The 19580-nt window shown below is 36.7% G+C and overlaps 1 protein-coding gene across 4 annotated transcripts; it reads left to right on the top strand.

The window, feature by feature from the left end:
• On the top strand, positions 1 to 17565 carry LOC115610814 (coagulation factor XI-like). Of its 4 annotated transcripts, XM_030492832.1 has the most exons (15): positions 1 to 16; positions 636 to 694; positions 3145 to 3307; positions 3976 to 4082; positions 5680 to 5839; positions 6416 to 6525; positions 9964 to 10123; positions 10908 to 11017; positions 11106 to 11265; positions 11396 to 11511; positions 11803 to 11977; positions 13143 to 13318; positions 13625 to 13720; positions 15067 to 15206; positions 16638 to 17565. In XM_030492832.1, exons 1-15 carry the CDS (start codon positions 9 to 11, stop codon positions 16791 to 16793), a joined length of 1896 nt encoding a protein of 631 aa, XP_030348692.1. In that variant the 5' UTR covers positions 1 to 8; the 3' UTR covers positions 16794 to 17565. The 4 variants fall into 4 exon arrangements, 3 of the variants coding, with proteins under 3 accessions (XP_030348692.1, XP_030348694.1, XP_030348693.1); XM_030492833.1 differs by lacking the exons at positions 1 to 16; positions 636 to 694 and adding an exon at positions 2624 to 2674; XR_003992344.1 differs by lacking the exons at positions 13143 to 13318; positions 16638 to 17565 and having other exon boundaries at positions 15067 to 15154.
• Positions 17566 to 19580: the final 2015 nt, after the last annotated feature.

Raw genomic sequence — 19580 nt, 5'->3', positions numbered from 1 at the left:
CCTACTGTATGTTCAGGTATGTAGTCATTATTGCAACTTCACAACTGATATTCAGTGAAAGGTTTTGTTGTGGTTGAAGTGCTGAACCCAGGACAGGTTTTCATAGCCAGAAGGCAATGTATGCTGCTCTATTTATGGATTGTGTTGAGTGATTCATTTATTTGATTCTTTGATAGCTTAATTGTAGCATGTGTATTAAAAAAAAAAAAAAAGGTTTAAAATTCATACGACATATACCAGAAGCAGTGAGTGCTAGTCATTTGTTTGCTACGTTGATAATTGTATCCACTTAACTACCAGGACAGAGTAAAGATTAATAATGGCATTTTATTGGAATATTGTTCCCAGTCTAAACAAGAATAAATATTCTGCTGTAAAACAAAACAGAAATTCTCTGAACACTTACAAGCTTTGCTTGAAACCACAAGTAAAAAATAAACTTTTGTTGCTTTTATAAATTACTTTATATATCCCTCAACTGCATATCACAGCTGTAATTTGTAATTCTCAATGTAATTTTGAATTAATGATGTTAAGTACAAGCGTAAATCAGTGATATGCCTTATAGTACTTTATAAAACTAAGTATACACCCTTTATTAAACATATCCTAAAGAATGATTTTGTGTTTTTTAGGATGATTGGGATTTATCAGACTTCTTATTTCATTTTCTTATTTGCTTCTGTTTACAGTGGTAAGTGAATATATAATTCCTAAGATAGATAGGCACACAGAGTAATGCAACTCTTCTAGAAGGGGAGATGATGAATAACTACAGTATGGCCATCTGAGAGCTGTCTTGATTCTGCTGGGTTGTGCTCAGTTAAGTTTGGGTAACTCACGTAATCCTGTTGCTTTAATGGAATGTTATTACAGGGCTTTGCCGACATTGTCCCACCACCCCCCCATGCTGTCACCTCACCTAGCGTGCACGGGACCATGCTAGAGGCAATTTTCTCTGTCAGATTGAGGCTGCGTCCAGCTCGTAACTGTGAAATCAGTGTGATGTTCAGTGTCCTACAGCCAACAGCAAGATTAACAGCTTTAGCAGCAGTGTAAGAAGGGAGCCCTCTGTGGTAGATGGGGGTGCAGGAGGTGGGGCAGTGTCCCATGCTTCTCAGCTGACTTTGCACTAACCTGGTTGTCCCAAGCACAAATTAGAGCTCTCTGAAGTTTGCAGTAATGTGTGCTGGCTGTTGGAGGCTCAGTTTGGCAGTGCTGGGGTAAGCTGGCTGCCTCTTCCTGGCTACAGAGGAGCCTCAGCCCTTTTCCTTTCCCAGAAGCTGCGCTTGGCAGGACTGATACACTCAGCTCATCTGCCTCCCTGGGGGACAGCAGCCAACAGAGCTTCAGAGCCAACAGCCCTTTTTATGTGTTTTTAAACAAACAAACCCCACCCTTGAGTCTTATTCACACATTCCCTTTGTGTGAAATTACTGATGTAAAAAGTATCTAACACCTATGTACCATCATGCTTGAAAGACTATTGCAGCAAGTGTGAATAACTCCTGAACCAATTGTTTTATTGTAAATGTTGGGGTTTTTTTTTAATTCTCTTGATACACTGGAAAATCAGTGATTGTGTCTGTTTTTCAATGTCAGTCTGTGTTAATGATTTACTTAGTTCAGTTAGCAAAAATCAAACTACAAAGTTGTCTTGCATTTCCCTGAAGTTCCATGTGCTGATACATTCTAACTCAGGCTTAGCACAGGTTTATTATCAGTAATGTATTAACTGTTTTCTCAGAGGACAACTGGGTAACTCGGCTTTGTAGCAAAATCTGTTTGATAAATGTAGTATTATTTAAGGAAATGTTTTACATGGCTGAAAATCCCAGCAAAACTAAAATCTTGGAACATTTCTGAGGCCTAGGAAACGTATTTTTATTAAATCACAGTTTTCAGAACTTATAGTTTTACATAGGTTTATAGTGTAAATAAATTTCTTTTTTGGTGTTAATTTATACTAGAAGAAGGTAAATAAGATACAAAATGTCTGATAAAGCAAATAACAGCAATATTCTTTTGACTTTAAATTCTTTCAGAGTTTTCTAACAGAAAATGCTTTTCTGTTAATGACAAAGTTGGGTGAAAAAACTCTACCAAGACTCACAAATACAGATTTTTAGAGAAAGATCCTCAAAGTATAGAAACCAGAAAATCTGGATGCATATAAAATGCAAATTTTACATTAACAAGAAATCTTTAAATATATTAGTGTATCTTCCACATACACCTAATAATCCCTTTTTCCTTTTTTAGGTAAATTATATATTTTACCCATGTGCAGGAAACATAGAACTACTCAAGTATAGTTTATAATCACATTAACAAATGAAATTCACTTATAACATTTTAAAACTGTAAAATCCAGTATGATAGTTCCATTTGTTTTCAATTTTAAACAGCTTTTGATACAGTACAATCTGTGGTAACATATTAAGCAGCTAAATAAAATGTTTTCAGTTGGGTGTCTTCCCAATGTGTAAAAATACAGGATTTTTTTCTTTATCTTTTAGCTAAGAAAAAGGACTTTTGTAAATACAGGAATAAAAATTGGTATATTTGCCAGTTTGCTACCCCTTTGGAGGGCAAAATACAAGAAGAGAGTGGGCTTCTGTGTGTTTTAACATGGAGATCTTGCAAATGCCTTCAGTTTGAAAGATGGGAACAGGTTGCTGTTTAGATATCTTCAGTGTAAGGCTCTGCAGTGAGAATGTATTTTATTATAGAGTTCAATAAGCGATTGATGGTGAATTCCTGCAGATGCAAAGTGGTAGTTGAGCTCATTTTTATTCTGGACTGCTCCTGAGACACTACTGTAAAAGTATTTTCTTTATTGTGAAGCAAGTCAGATGGGGTTCAAGGTCCTGATGCTCTGGCTTCTGCCTTGGCTAAGCTGCCTTGCACCAGCATCGGATACAAGGCAGAGAACAGGGGGGAGATGCCCAGAGAGTATTATTTCTGCTGGAGGGCAAAGATAAGACTCAGAGAACTGTGCTATTCCTCCTCCTCACCCTCTTCTGCTGAAGGACTGTCTTAAAAGCAAGGTCAACGACAAAGAGAAGCAGTGGCTTCTCCCTCTCCTGGTGAACTGTGTGTCTCTAATCTCTCCTAATTTACACATTTTGTTGTTCTGTTCAGAATGTGTGACTCAGATCTATGAAGATACATACTTCCAAGGAGGAGATCTCACTACAGTTTTTACACCAAGTGCCAATTACTGCCAAGTAGTGTGTACTTACCATCCTACCTGTCTGCTCTTCACGTATTTGCCAGCGACATGGACTAAAGAGCCTGCAAAAAGGTAGAATGTTCATGTTCATGTGGCTTCTGCTGGTCTCCAAGTTTAGGAGTTTGGTAATGTTTTGACAGAACACGGGCACACAGGAAGAGCTAAAGGGTTGCCATGGAAAATAACGTCATGTATCTTTGAAACTGGTGACCTAAAAGGGTGTTTGCTTAAATTCAAAAGATAAAACTTGGTAATGCCCAGTCTTTCACACTCACATACCAACCCTTTCAAGGAAACAGAACTGACAGTGTTCTTCCTCCTCTGTGCCATGTGTTTATTATTGGGGAATAATGTGAGCAATTTCATATCTCCAAGGATCCCTGCTCCTGTCTTCCACCTTCTCTTGCTAGCATTTTTTTCTAATAATTAAGAACTTCAGTAGCCTGAGAGGGGGAGGTTGTCCTCCTTCTCTATGCCCACTGCATTTCTGTCCTTCAAACCCTGGGATCTGCTTCTTGCGTTAATGACACCTCTTGGAGCTCCCACATACACTGAGTAAACTCATCTGCCACCAGTGCCAACAAAGCAGGTGCAGCTCTACCCTATCTTTCTCCAAATCTTACTTGTCTAATCTTTAATGTGGAGGGATATTGGGCAGCCCGCATTTCATCTGAGTATCAATTATGAATGTCTGTGCTGTACTGCAAAAGCTGTGAATTACTGCATTTGAAAACACACAGGTTTTCCTGCTACTTAAAAGACAGTGAAACAGAAATGCTGCCGAAAGTGGATATGGAAGGAGCTATGTCTGGACATTCCTTAAAACAGTGTGATGTCCAAATTAGTGGTAAGATATGGTTATTCACATGTATGCATTTTATGCTCTCTATCATGTAGCAGATATTAGAAAATTAGCATTTTGGAAACAGAAATAGAATCAGGGAAGCAGCCAAACAGTGATATGTGTGACCTTTGCTAGATCTCTTTCAAACACAGTTTACAAAATCTTCCACTGGTTTCACCCTTCAGCCCCAACTATCCCCCACCAAGGTTCCCCAGAAATGTAACAGGGAAATTATGCTTCTGTGATCACTCTTTCATTTGCTAGAGGCAGATGGGAGTGCATGCTTTAATTCGTAGCTCCAGTTCTAAAGATTAATTTACCACTACAATTCAACTCCAGCAAGCTGCTCATGGTGTGTGTGTGACCCTGGTTTATAACTTTGTAGAGCAGATGTCCAGCAAAGCAGAAGTGCACAGTCACAAAGTGATGTTGCTACCTTCATGATTCTGTGTAATAATTTATTAGCAGCTCCATCTTTTAGTGTACATGTGCTATGCAGGGAGTCTTAGTGTCAGCATGCCAAACCTGCAAGTTACCAGCAGGCATATATAAAGCCTATTAAATGTCTTGTTTTAAATATATTTTAAACTTCTACCATTATAATGATGTCACTAAGTGAAGCTGAGCTTTAAGTGTAGCAAGGTACTGTAGAAAAACGGAATAAGAATGTATTTATTCAGTTCCTGACTTTGAGGCCAAATAATGTCTTATGGATATCAAGTTAATTCTTCAGATTTATCAGTATAGCACCTCAGTATGCCAGGGCTAAATGGGTCTTACTTTATGCAAGTTCTCCATTGCAGCTATTGAAAAATCAGCTGGGCTTGCTTTTGTTGATCACTTGCCTTTCAGAGCAGTCAAGACTTCTAAAAGCCTTTTCCTCCCAATATCCTGTCACATTCATATTTCTGAGTAGCTTTGGCCCAGTAAAATAGATTTCAATGGGGTGTTGCTATGCTATATAGACTAATTGACATCACTGGAGTTACTCTAGAATCAGACTAATGTCACTAAAAGAGAAATCTACCCATATATGTTAAAAATACCTCCAGCGTTTGGCTGACTTGTGCTCTGTGAAGAGGCCCCACCGACCATAAGGCAACACATGTATCCTACATGGGGGGAAAAGCTGTTTCAAACTCCACAGATCCAATTCTCTCTCCATGGAGTGTAAATTACGTCTTCTGACTCAAAAGGGAGATGTCTGTTGCTTATGATGGCAGAATTCACCTTTTAAACTGCTCTATGAATTAGGAAACGGGGAAAGTATGTTTTAGTATTAATCCTGAGTTCTTGATTTGCTTAATGTCATTGTGGTCTCAGCCATGGTGGTCAGAGCTCCTCTTTCATGTAGGCAAAGGCACTGTCAAAGTCTGCTGTTCTGTTCTCTGACATGCAGTGCCATACTGTACCTACACTTCTGATTTTGTTACTAGAAGTATATGTGAATTATGATGTAACCGATGTGAGCATGAGATGTGGAATCTCGATTGTGAGGGCTATGTCATATGAACTGCTATCTTTTGGGCAGTTTGGGGTGCATGGTGGGTAGGAGATCAGAAACATGTTTTCAGAACTTGGTCTCTCTTTATTTTCACAGCTTGCAGCCCAGATGTCCTCATAGGACTGGATATGGAAGGGCAAATTTATGATGTTACAATGACTGACAGCTACCAACAGTGTCAAAAAAGATGTACCAATGACAATCGTTGTAATTTTTTTACATATGCCTCAGAAACATTTCATGATGCAAGCCTTCGGTAAACACAAGTTTGATCCCTTTCCTTGGACAGTGCTGTGCTTTGGTAGTGTAAATCTCAGAGCAGTCTAAGGTGCGAGAATTTATTCAAGAAAATAATTTTTCCTTGACTTGTCATCCTTGCAATGCTATTTTCAAACTTACAGATAGGAATATGTCTGTAGTAAATGAGCTTTCATTTTCCATCAGTAAGAAAGACAAACTTGATTATCATAGCACTGAAAAAAATCAAAATCTTTTGGAGATACTTAAATGCAAATTATATTGGTAGATGCACAGCATTACTGGTCTGTTAAATCTTGCTCTGTTTATTGCTCTGAAAATAGCATCATCGGAGCAGCCAGAGGCATTCTTTCACTTTTATCAGGCCTATTTTTGAGGTGTTTATCTGATCAATTTTAAATGTTAAACATTCAGCTACTTCTATTCGTCATTTGAGATTGTTGCAGAGAATGGAGAGGAGATTGCTCTGGCCTATGACCAGAACATGCACCACAGAATTATGGGGCCAGGAGGATGGTGTAGACCAAGGAAGATGGCCTGTTGTCTTACTATTTCTTTATTCTTTGTCACTCAGTAAAAAATGCTTCTTGAAACATACCAATGTAGGAACTCCAACCAGCATAAAGGTGCTTGATGAGGTTGTGTCTGGATTCTCTTTAAAGCCATGCCAGCTTTCTGAAATAGGTAACTATTTAAAATCTCTGATTCAGTTTATTTTTAAGGGTTGTGGATGACAAGATGCAGTCTCTCTCTGACATGTATAAATGTTTCATTTATAAATTTATAAAATAAATCTAGTATAAACTTATTTTTGCAAATATAGCTAATACTCTCAGGCACAAAGGAGGTTCAGATCTTTTTAGTTTTCCTATTTTATCATTTGTCTTACAAAAACAGCTGTATGCTTTGAAGATCTAAAGAATTCTTTCATAAGATTAGCTTGATGAAATTGCATGTTATCTTTGTAGCATGGATACAAAAATGAAAATTAAAATCCCATCAAAGTCAAAGATCAGGAGAATATAAAGCTTTCTAAACTCTGTTTGGATACCTTGTGTGCACTTCGAAATTGTTAATGAAGATCTGCAACTTTCTAATACAACTGGCTAATACAAAGTGATGTATCTGTGTTTTGCGAATGATTTGTAATGAAAGCAGTGTTTGTGCTTGTTCCTGCAATCATCACTCAGGCAAAACTGTCAAGCGTAAGATCAGTGTGTATTATACCTTCTTATTCACAATTTAAACATCTTTAAAAAAAAGAAATCTACCTCCACCTTGCCTTGCTGTGTGGTATTTTCCTTTCTTAATGATGATATATAAGGCTTCACATAGCCTTATTTTAGCTCACAGATAATTTTTTTTTTTCCATATAAATCACATTTTGTAGAGACTGCATCTTTTTTTCTTTATCAACACATTTCTTTCAGATTCTACTAGTCATACTGCAGGAATAATCCTTGGAAACTATTGAAAAAGTAGTTTTGTTCAGATCTTAACAATGAAGACACTTCATTTTTCTTTAAGTGTGAAGAATGATAAAAGGTTCGTAAGGAGAAGAAAATGAATTAACTATACCATCACTATGTGTATGAGAGAATGGAGGGAAGATTGTTGTGTTTTTTTTACTAAACTCTTGATTAAAGATATACTAGAAAGACATGTGTTTGTGGTTAAAACAAAAATTACAGGAGAGTACAGCTCACTGGCTTTGATATGAATCAGAGAACTGTGGCATATACACAAACAATATGATTTTAAGTTAAAAAAAGAAATCAAAAGCCATTTGAGACTTTACCAAAGATGTTTATGGTTTATGACAGTGATGATAAGGCAGTAGTGATTCATCACAAATTAAATTAGGATTTTTGAAAGCGTGTGAAGGTCAATGTTGTTCCTACCTGTCTGTCTTTGCTTTCTGTGTCTAGAGAGAAAGGCAAGAGGAGAAAGAGAGAAGGAATAAATAATGGGATCATAGAAGCCTACACAGTACTATTGGATCAAGAGGTCATCTAAGGAGGTCATCTGTCCTAATCCAAGGCAGATCAGCTATACCTGTCCAGACAGAGCTTTGTCAAATGTAGTTATTGAATCTCAGTACTGCCTTTTGCCTTGTCCTGTTGTAAATATCTGAAATGGGTTTATTTAAATATTTCTTCTAGATTTTTTTCCGGCTCTATTTAGGCTGACTAATCCTATGCTGTGTATGTTCTAGTGTCCTCATTTCAAAACCAGATATTTCCCCTTTCAAAGCTTATTGAATCACAGCAGTCCTCTGTGAACACTAAAAGTTAAATAATACCAAGAAATTTTGAGGTTGCTTCAGTCAGATTCTAAGGCCACCAAAATCATCAATATGGGATTTCTGTTTCCTGTTTTGCCATGCTCTCTTTCCTCTGCTCAGTAATGCTAATGTTGTTGACCATCTAACTGTAGTTTGTTTTCATACAGAAAAGGGCAAAGTTAAGAAAAGGTAGTTCTTTAGCCTTGCTTGTGCCTTTCACCATTAGCTTTCATTCTCCCTCCAAGCAGAACCTGAGCTCCTTTCTTAATGCTGACTGATTGGTACTCTGTATTTGTGTTTCAACAGTTTGTTCCTTCCTATCTGGCCTTTCATTTTGTGCCTTTGCCTTTCTAATTTTGTCCTTAAACACGCATGCTATTGCACATCCATAGCAATCTGTATTTCTGTCCTTTCAAAGTACCTTCCTGGAAGTCACTGGATATCGAACAAATGATCACTGAACATGATCACTGACATCATGGGTTAGCTTCTCTGAGCTTCTGGATTCACATTTATGCTTTAAATATAATTTCCTTTAGAAACTGTCCATTCTCCTGATTTCGATTTCCCCTTAACATGGCACCTTACCTACTAATTCTCAGAATTGATTGACCCTTATTTTCTAGTCTCCTGATTTTTTTTCCTCTGTTCTTACTGTGTAATTACTGCCCAGTGTTGTCGTCCTTCCACACTTATGTTTTTTGAAAACTCCACCGAATTAGCAGGAGTCACATTAAGCTCTACCTCTCTCTTTTATTGTTTTTCCCTTTCTGTTGTAAGATGTTCCCAGTATTTCTTTAACTCATTTGGGAAGTGTTGTCTTGTCTGCTGTGCTTTCTCAATGGCTGAAGTTCTCTGGTGCCACAGTCTTGTGTTTTTACCATCCTGACAGCTTGATAGTTTCAAGAAGCATCCTCCATGTTGGTGTTTCCTTTTTTATCCTCTTTTAATTGTTCCACTGGGATTTTAGCTAAGACTTCAAGCATATCGTTGGAGGAGGCAACTCATTTTTCTCTTTCTAAACATGCTAGCATCTCCTGTAGCATCTATATCATAGTCTGGTTGTGTGAATTATCCTGCCAAGCCTCGCTTTGTTATTTTGGTAATGTCAGAGGGTAGACTGTACATTACTCCTTCTCATTCTGCCTGTTTTTCAAATAGCATTAAATAAAGTATTAAGATGATAATCTCATTATTTTTCTTCTAGTCTTTTCATGATCCTTTTAGATATACCCATTACCTTTATTATTTTAGGCTTTGCCTAAATTCCAATGGTTTCTTCCTAACTGTGAATTTCTACATTGGTCTCCACTGTTCCTAATTTAAAGTATTCCTTATTAGATTAGCAAACCTGTATTCTGGCTGAAGAAGGGTAGATATAGGTTAGTTATAAGGAAGAAATTTCTCACTGTGAAGGTGGTGAGACACTGGAACAGGTTGCCCATAGAAGCTGTGGATGTCCCCTCCCTGGCAGTGTTCAAGGCCAGGTTGGACAGGGCTTTGAGCAACCTGGTCTAGGGGAAGGTGTCCCTGCCCATGGCAGGGAGGTTGGAACTAGAAGATCTTTAAGGTCCCTTCCAACCTAATCCATTCTGTGATTTCTCCTCTTCTCTGTATGAATCTTACCCCTGCTCAGCAGTTCTCTCCATGAATTTACACACTCAAAAATGTTCTTAAGAAATAGTTTTTGGTTAACACGTGGTGTTCTTTTTCTAGCTTGTCAGTCACAAAGGAAAGAAAATGTGACTAAGGATAGAAATTAATAATCTGTAAACCTTATATTCTGATAACATAATGAAATGTTTGGAATTCTGACATTTTTTTCTTGTTTTATACAGATTGTCAAATGGACATTTTTGAAGATCAAGAATTTTCAGGAATGAATATTACAAGTTTTTTCACTCCTGATATCTCTGTCTGCCAAACTATTTGTACATATTTTCCAAAGTGCTTGTTCTTCACATTCTTTACCAGGGAATGGCAAATAAAATCGCAAAGGTGAATATGATATCTAACTTTAAATTTCTAAGTAGACTTAAAAAAAAATCCCAATCAACAGAGTCTTTTTTTCACCACTTTTTCCTTTATACCTATGGAATTTTTTCTTAAAAGGTTATTTTCAGTAAAGCACAGCTTTATACGTTTTGTATTTATAAGTTTATGATTTCCTGCGGGCATTTCATCTGTTCTCCAGTGTGATCAGGGATCAGCTGCATATCTGGTGTTAATTTGAAAAGAATTATACACATCAAAGCAACAGTGAGCCTCCAGATTGCTTTAGTTACTTAAAGCTGAATTTTATGAAGTTATCAGAAAAGTCATCTGGTTTCCCAGCAGTATTATTTACTTGAAAAGATTTTTGATAAAGTTAACAGGTTTAAAAATACTTCTATTGAGATTCCTTTTTTCATGCTTAGTAGTGAGGATAGGTAAAAATCTCCATTATGCACAAAACAGAAGTATAAAATTTCAAAGAAGTTTCAGGGAGAAGCAAAGGTGGGATGGCATATATCATTTAAAATCACCACTTTTACATATGTATAAATATTGTACAACCTTTAGTAGCACAGTCACATGCCATTTCACAAAAACTGCAAAACCCCCCTTAATTTAGTGTGAACTAGTGAACTTAATGAATGCATTTTCACATGAAATATTCTACCATTAGAGACTTGGGAGAAAAAAACCACATTTAAGAAGGAATGTTTCATTACCAGTACTTAAATAATGAATCTTAGAATGTGAGAACAGATTTAGTTATTATGAAAAAATTTCATTTTAGAAATCTTTGTGTTCTGAAGACATCAACAAGTGGGATACCAGAAGCGCTTATATCACGAGAAAATGCTGTATCAGGCTTTGGTCTCCTAAATTGCAGAAGATCATTTCCTGGTAAATGAAAAAATACAATAAAAGTACTAATTTTGAATTAATCAAATTCATAGACTTTCTGATGCTTGAAATGCTCTCATTCTTACAGCCTGCAATTCTCGCACATATATGCATATGAATTTTTTGGGTGATGAACTCAATGTCACTTACACTAAAGGACACAGAGCCTGTCAGCAGGTTTGCACAGATGTGATCCGCTGCCAATTTTTTACCTACTATCCCCTGCAAGATTCATGCAATGAGGAAAGGTGAGATATATTTGTTTAAATGTTCAAAGATTGCCGAAATAATCATTGCACAGACTTGCTGAGGGGGGATGTGTATGTTCTGCATGAAGAAAAAAGCACATATGGAATCTTTTCATGAATTTGTTGGCAGAAAGTGCAAGTGTCACCTAAGGATGTCCTTGAATGGATCTCCAGTGGAAATAGTACATGGGCCAGGAAGGATCTCTGGATACTCACTAAGGTTATGTAAAAAAAAATCTAGTACTGGTAAGTAAAACTTCTTTCATGTAAAAGAGAAAGTGCTTAACTGATTTCAGTATATTTAAAGAGTGTTCTGAAAATGCGATATCAGCTAGGTCTGCGCATTGTAAACACCAACAATAGCATTGTGAACTTGGTTTTAATAGACTTTATGATGATAATTTCATAAAGGTTTTAAAATGTATCATGTATCACTTTCTTTGTGGTCCATCTTCAGGGATCATCAGTAGTCTCATCTTAATTTTTTATTGGTGAGTGCAAATTATCTTTAAGCACAGTTTTAAATGATTTCTCTAGTGTGTATGCAACATTCTGCAAGAACTATTAGGATTGTTGGAGGGACAGACTCTTCCCCTGGTGAATGGCCATGGCAAGTCAGCTTGCACGTGAAGTTGTCTCGTCAGAGACACCTCTGCGGGGGCTCTATCATCAGCAGCCAGTGGATTCTTACAGCTGCTCACTGCGTCATGAGGTGAGGCCGAAATGTAAATATACAAATAAACCTCAGAATTTCATTCAGAGTGAGATCAGCTGAGATCTACCTTTCAGAAAGATAAAAATGAGGACTAGAATAAAATAAACTGTTTTATATAACCAAAAGGGGAACTTCCAAGATAAACTTCATATTCTTAAAGTAACTGGAACTCCATACTTTCTCCCTTTGTAACATAGTATTGTACTGTATTGGAATAGTATTACCAATATTTTGCCTCCAATGGAAACTTTATAAAAGTTTCTATAAAACCCTGTATAAAGAATATCATTCTCTACCTGCTATCCAGTGTAGAACTTACCAGTATTATAAAAGGCAAAGAGAGAAGATAGATATGTTTGCAAAAGAAAAATGAAAAATAGACGTAGTTAATTGGAAAGTGTTAAGCCCAACTGATATTTATGAATTTGTATATAAAATCTTCAAAAATTTTTGGAAGTTTATTTAAGAGAAGATTTGCATCTTCTTCATGCATATACCAAAAATTCTAGTTAGCCTTAACGGTAGAATATCACAGTGAAATAGCCCTTAAACTTACTCAAAGTAAAGTCAAAAACATAAAGATTACCTAGAACTTGTCATATAGGTCTATGATGTTACCCTTTCTAATTTATATTTACTTGGCTAGCACCATTTTCCTAACAAATAACTGTCAGGATAGACTCTACTTGGATTTCTATTGCCAACCTTATTTTCATTACTAAAAAAGCTGTGTGTTGGAATGAATGGAAAGAATCTCATGTATGACTTCAGGGCTTGCATTATGCCCTCGAAAATACATATGTATATATATGTGTATGTATATATATATGAGAAGAGAAAAAGAGAAAATAAAAGAAGGCAGAAAGGGAAGGAGAATGAAGAAGGATCAGGACAATGAGAGTGAACATAAAGGAGAAAGCTGATGTGGGAATGAAAACATGAATAAGGAGAGGAACAGGAAGAAGAAGTGGAGGGGATGGACAACGCAAACCTTTTTTTTTTTGTTTTGTTTTGACAGTCCGAAAATAAAAAAATTGAAAGAATGACCTCAGTGCTATTCACTGCACACTCAGGAGTAAGGGAAGATATTGGCATCTGCACACAAACTCTAAATCAGTGCAAGTCTTTTGCCACAGACTGACTGTTTGCCTTTTTCCCTCAGTCTTGAGAATCCCAACATTTGGCGTGTTTATGCTGGTATTTTAAAACAATCAGAAATAAAAGAGGATACGCCCTTCTTCAAAGTGGAAGAGATTATTGTTCATCCTCAGTATAAATACGCACAGACTGGATATGACATTGCTTTAATGAAACTTGATAAGCCTATGAATTTTACTGGTACGTAGTGTATTTCAGAAGAATTCTGAAAATGTGCAGGGTGGCACAGCGCTGGCATTGGTATGGCAGTGCATGGCACCTGGGCTGGCTTCCTTTAATATGCAGTTACCAGGGTTTGAGGAGAATGTCATTCTGTTGGCTTTGAAAAGAAAATGGGTGGCTTTTATTTATGTGACTGGAATGATACGTAGTGCAAGGAACAAAGCATAATATGGAGGCTATCATCAGGGATTGTGTAGATGCCCACAAAACCTTAATGTTGCAGTTGCCTCTGCTGGTCAAACTAACATTTTTATTGTATTTTAGATCTTCAACTACCTATTTGCCTGCCATCAAAAGAAGACAGTAACATACTTTATAATGACTGTTGGGTAATTGGATGGGGTTACAGAAAAGAAAAAGGTACAGATAAATATTTAAACACTGACTTCTTTTATTTGCAAAATTCACACCCCCTTTTTAAAAAAAAAAAAAAAAAAAACCAAACCAAAAAAGAAACCTCCTTTCTTTTTTTAAAGAAAATTCTGCTATGTTCTTGGCTAGCATTATTGCTATCTGGTTAGCACTGTAATATAATTAATTAGAATTTACTTCTATTAAGACATCATAAAACATATGAAAGATGTATGAAATTATCATTAAATAACTCCATGCTCTGGCACAGAAATCAGATTTTGTAAATTGATACAATAATTTGAAATGTGTAAGAATGCAATCTTAAATATATCCTGTACAGCACTTAAATACTTTTCCTTAGATTCTGTCTTAATCTACTGGCAAAGCCCATATGTGGAATGTACACTCCTTTTCATGCTCCCAGCTGAAAAAAGCCAATGGACTTATCATTGAACTGTGAAGTTTTGAATTACAGTTTGCGCATAACCCATGCTTTTCTTTTTTTACGCTGATTGTATTCATATGACTTTCGAAATTGGAGATTGAAGTATGTTTTTATGATTCTGAAGGTTGATTATAAACAATGCCAATGACTTTGGTGTTTTGGTAGTACATGGGATTTCAACTCCTCTGATTTTACATGGAGGTAGGCCAAACAGCTGTTAATTATTAAAGTATGTTTTTATATGTATTTATTTATATTTTTATGTGTGTAATATTGATGTGTGTGTGTATATATACGTACACACCTATTTAAACAGTGTCTTTTTCTTTATACACCTTCCTATTTGGAGGTTAGAGTCTGTCCTGGGTTCAGAACCCAGGACAGAGTCCAATGTGAAATCTAACAAATTTAGGCAGATATTGGCTGATATCTTCTCTTAATTTCTAAGAATGCTCTCAAATACTGTTATTTACTCTATCTGCAAATTTCTCCATCTTATAAACTACTAGGGCATAGAGCAGTGCTGATTTGGCAACTGGGAGATTCCAAACCTATTGTGACACATTACTAAGAAATAATTGTTAGTAACACAAAACAATACTTTTAATGGCAATGCTCCAGGGGCCAATGTCCCGAAAGCCATACTCATACAAGGATTCATTGCAAATCACAGGGGAGTTTTGCCCAGTCATGAGACATAAAATTGCATTACAAAATCATTCAAATTACCAGACAATTCACATTGTTTAGGAACACAAAAAAAGGAAAATCAGTGTCATGAACATCTAACAATGCTCTAAAATCAGGGACCTCCAACTTTGTAATATCACTGTACAGGGATTTCTAGAGTTTAGCTTTAATTTTGCTAGAAGCAAACATTTCTCTGTTCATATCTCCTATTACATAGGTCGTGTACAAGATATTCTTCAGAAGGCTACTGTTCCCCTCATGTCGAAAGAGGAATGCCAGGCAAGGTACCGGAAACACAGAATCGGGGACAAAGTAATCTGTGCTGGCTATGATGAAGGTGGAAGGGATGCTTGTAAGGTAATGAAGTAGTATATAGTCATAAATTCCAGCCATTTGTTCAAATATATAACTGAATGCTGTGAATATTTTTTAATTGCCATTAGAAAAAATATGGTTATCAATAGAGCTTATGATTAACTTCTCATTTTTGCACATCAAAAGCACTGAAAATCAATGTATATGTGAAACATTTTTTATGTGACGTTGAAATCATTATGGATAGATTCCATAGATATAAAAGTCTGAGTGTGTGTAAATATATCCCATCTATTTAGGAAATAAACCAGTATTCCTTTGAAGTATCAGAAATTCAATTAAAGCAAGTATAGTATCTCAAAGCATTTCTCCAATTAAAACAGGTTTTTATTTCTTGATATGAAATACAGTACATGAAAGCTTATTTTAAAGCATCCACTGGGCACAAACCAGAAGGAAGGGTGCTAGCTATGCTATTAAAATGCAAGGGGAATGGAATGATAAAGACAACAGACTGGTCTATTCAGTTGAAAAGAGTTGAAAATGTTTGAAAGTTGAAAAGTTGAATGAGTTGAAAAGTTAAAAAGTTCAAAAAGTAGAGTTGAAAATGTCACAACAGCATGAGTTTAGTGATCTGAATTCTCTGCTTAGGTGTAAATTCATGCACTTCCATTAACTCAAATATTATGAGTTAATTTCTGCAAGAAAAAATAGTCTGATTAGTAAGATTGAATTCTCTGCCAATACAGTATTTTCACTTTCAGTGTTTGACAGTTAACATTTTTATGTTAAAATGTTACTACTACTATGATTGGCATCGAGGAATTAGGAGTAAAAATACTTTGATCTGCAAAGTAATTTTTCTTCTATGCCAGTTAAGCTTGCTTTATTTGACACAGTGCACCAGAACATGGAGATGCTGCATTATAAAAATAGCATACTTGATATTGTCTCAACAACCCATAACAGCTATACTAAAGAATGTTATGTTCAGGAAGATCAGGTAGAAATGGGAAAAGGAGAGAGAGAAGTGGTTTATCTTTAGGGGGACAGAGTCACTCAAACAAGAGAAGCCACATAGAGAACTGAGGTTTGTATACTACAACCAGGGTCGTAAGAGAAAATTGGCAAACTTATTGTGTTTGTCACTTGCACATGTAGTCTTCATTGGGTTTTAAATCCGTGTATGTAGATAAATTAAAACAAACAAACAAAAAAGTAGTTTCGAACCTTTCATGGAAAGTGGAAATTATTTGCAATAACTGGAAAGTATTTAAGAGTCAATTTACTAGAAAAACAGAAAACCTGCTTCAGTATGCTTTTAATTAGTCTTAAGTGAAAGTGGTTGAAATCTAGGCAAGTATGCTAGTGTTAACACTGAATGACGCTGATTTTAATCAAGGCTTTCTTAGAGAGAGAAATACTGAGGAGTGCTCTTCCTTGTGTGCTCTGTCTTTTTCTCCTGTGACACAGGGAGATTCAGGAGGGCCGCTGTCATGCAAGCACGAGGAGGTGTGGTATCTGGTGGGCATCACCAGCTGGGGTGAAGGGTGTGCTCGCCGCAGGCAGCCGGGTGTCTACACAAAAGTTGCTGAGTATTCAGACTGGATTTTAGAAAAAACTACATAGCATGGGAGTGACCAACTGGTTCAAAGGGAGGTAGTGGAAAAGTAAACCTAGAAGCAATGTGATAAAGTGTATTAGCTTTTTTTAAATGGTATTTCTTGTTAGCCTGGAACGTAAAAGACTTGATTAAAAAAGTAGAAAGCAAGAATGAATGAACTTTGCCATTACCAAATAAAAAGCAGTAATAAAAATAAGCTCTGTGGTCACTGATTTGGCAGGAAAAAAAAAAAAGAATATATCTGAACTATTGATTTCTTCTGTCCTTGCTAGCATAAAATGGGAGTAGAAAAGGTTGCAAGGCATGTACGGATTGGGAGCTGTGAACTGCTTCTGACTCCTGAGGTTTGGACATAGTAATAGAGATTTCCCTTCCTTGTCTGAATTTGGTTGAAATGGACCAACCGGTTACAAAATTACTAAGGGGCTTGCAAAAAGGAAGCTGAGGCAAAAAGAAGCCTATACAGTTGTATAAACCTCATTTCTTCATGAATTCGCCAAAAACTGACAGTACTAATTGAGAAAACAAAACCAGAGGCCGAAGCAAGCTCTCCAGCAACAATTTTGCAAGTATGGTAACAGTGCCGTCTTTCACTTATATTGTTCTAATTTCTGTGGAAACTTCTGTGGCAAGAATGGTAATGTGGGTCTAATTCACTTGAAGCAGAATATCCAGAAAGTCAATAAAAGAATCACCCCTTCTAGGGACATCATATGTCATTGCTCTTTAGCACAAGATATTTTTATTTTCCAGAATCCTAGCTCTCCTTCATTAAAGAAACAGCTTTCTCGTTTTCCTTTGCCTCACTTTTTTTCCTTTTATCCTTTTTTTCCTTTTTTCTTTCTCCTTATTTTGTGTCAGGTAGCAAATATGTTTCATGACCAAAATTAACAGTGTGAGAAACAGCAGTCAAAAATGTATTACTTTCCAATAGTAAGAAGCAGCATTTCACAGAAATGTATCAGAAAGGAAGGTGTAGGATGTAGCGTTGGTTTTGCCAGGCTTCACGAGCTTGTTTCATCTACATTACCTCAATTGCTGAAACTGTTCTAGAGCACTATTCATAATTGCCACACGGCCATCCTGGATGTGTTATGGAGGTGAACAGCAGGAGTGGCTTACAAGTAAATGAGGCAATGAAAATTAGAAATTAAGCATCTGAAACTTAGAGGAGAAAGCAATCAAGCTGCTGAAAAGGACTTCTCTGTTTATTTTTTTTATTATTTATTTGCAAATAACACTGGGGGAAAAATGTAATTCCACAACTACAAGCTTATAAACAGTTGTTTCTGTGCCTAAGTGTCCTCAGAGCCCCTGGGGTCAGAGTCCCTCTTGGCATGTGCATTACTAAGCTGATCTCAGTCAGCACACCTGAAATTCCAAAGCTGTATTCAAAGGCTGGGGGGTTGGTTTTGTTTGGTTGTTTTTAAAGAATCAAAATTCAAAGCAGGGATGAAAACAGTCCAAGTGTACCAGGAGGGGAGAGGGAATGGTGCTGCTGCAGGCATGTCTTGGGAAAGAAGGACGCTGCCTTCCCTCCACACTGCGGTAGGCTCCTGGATATGGCAGCTTGCATTGCTGGTGGTGCACAGTGCTGAAGATCTCCCGCTTTGGGAATCCCAGTGAAGGCTGTGGGTGTTCAGAAAACCAATAGGCAAAGTCTGGCATGTGGTGTGGGGATTAGATCAAGGGGGAGAGGGAGGGCATATCACTGTGTTGAGACCTTTTGCTGGCACTACAGAAGCAGAATAGGAGATAAACGTAGGTGCTGATGTCCTTTTCATGCCCTGTTTAATCCACAACTGGTTTAAAATATCAGCAAACTTCAGACATGCTGTCAAAACCCTAGAGACTTACATAAGGGACTGAGAAAGAACAGGGGAAAAAAAAAACCCCAAACCAAAAACCCAGCGAAAGAAGAAAGATTCCTGGCATTCAGATGTGGTTCTGTCCTCATGGGGAAGGAATGGAGACAGCTGAAAAATCGCTGCGGGAGAAATAAAGGAATTGCTTCAGTATGAAAACAGAGACTGAAACTCTCTAAAGAAGAATCGTCAGGAGACCATCCAAAATACCTGTTTGCCAATACTCAAGCTGTATATTTGCCAAAAGAGCATATGCAATGTCAAACCGATAACCTTTAATGCTTTCTCATAATAATGCTGTCAGCTTCTTTTTGAAATGCGCACAGCATTCATATGCTTTTTTCTTCTCCCTTTTTCCCCCAAGGTTCCCTTCTCTTTCTTTCCCTCTTTTTTTTTTTTTTTTTTTTTTTCCACTTTTTTTGTGTTGTTTTCCGCAACTTTTAAGGTTGTGGCTACAGGAGTAATAAAGAGGAATTGCAGTATTCTGCAGTGTTCTGTAGGCCTCTGGAGCTCCCTCTTTTGTTTCTCAGAGGTATACCTCGTGACAGCAATATGCAAAAGGAAACAGCTGTTCCTGAGGAAAGTTTTATTTGTTCTGTGAAAAATTGTTGTTCTGCTGTCACGAAAAATGCATCTTCGGTGCTGAAAAATAAGGAACTGGATGGAATGAAAATAATTCATGGTGGTGGTCTTCATAGTAGGAGAACTCATGCAGTTAAATTAAAATGTGAATGCCAAATTTCCAGTATGTATGGAAAATACTTTGGAAAATTATTGCTAGCTCATTTTTTAAATGAAATATCTGCTTTATGATATATTAAAAATGCATTTCCACTTCAAATTGAGGCCAACAGTATTTTGCCTCTTTGAACAATAATAGCAGATATTAAATAATACACGTTTATAGTCAAGCATTTTCTGTAATAG

The sequence above is a fragment of the Strigops habroptila genome, chromosome 7, assembly GCF_004027225.2.
Source record: "Strigops habroptila isolate Jane chromosome 7, bStrHab1.2.pri, whole genome shotgun sequence".
Taxonomy (NCBI): Eukaryota; Metazoa; Chordata; class Aves; order Psittaciformes; family Psittacidae; genus Strigops; species Strigops habroptila.
The sequence above is the reverse complement of the archived record's forward strand: the minus strand, read 5'-3'. Positions and strand labels throughout refer to the sequence as shown.

Bases quoted from the DNA above. Each gene is read 5' to 3' on its own strand.
- LOC115610814 (XM_030492832.1), top strand. The intron at 11,512-11,802 runs GTAAGTAAAACT...TGATTTCTCTAG, and splicing joins TAAAAAAAAATCTAGTACTG to TGTGTATGCAACATTCTGCA. The intron at 13,319-13,624 runs GTACGTAGTGTA...ATTGTATTTTAG, and splicing joins TAAGCCTATGAATTTTACTG to ATCTTCAACTACCTATTTGC.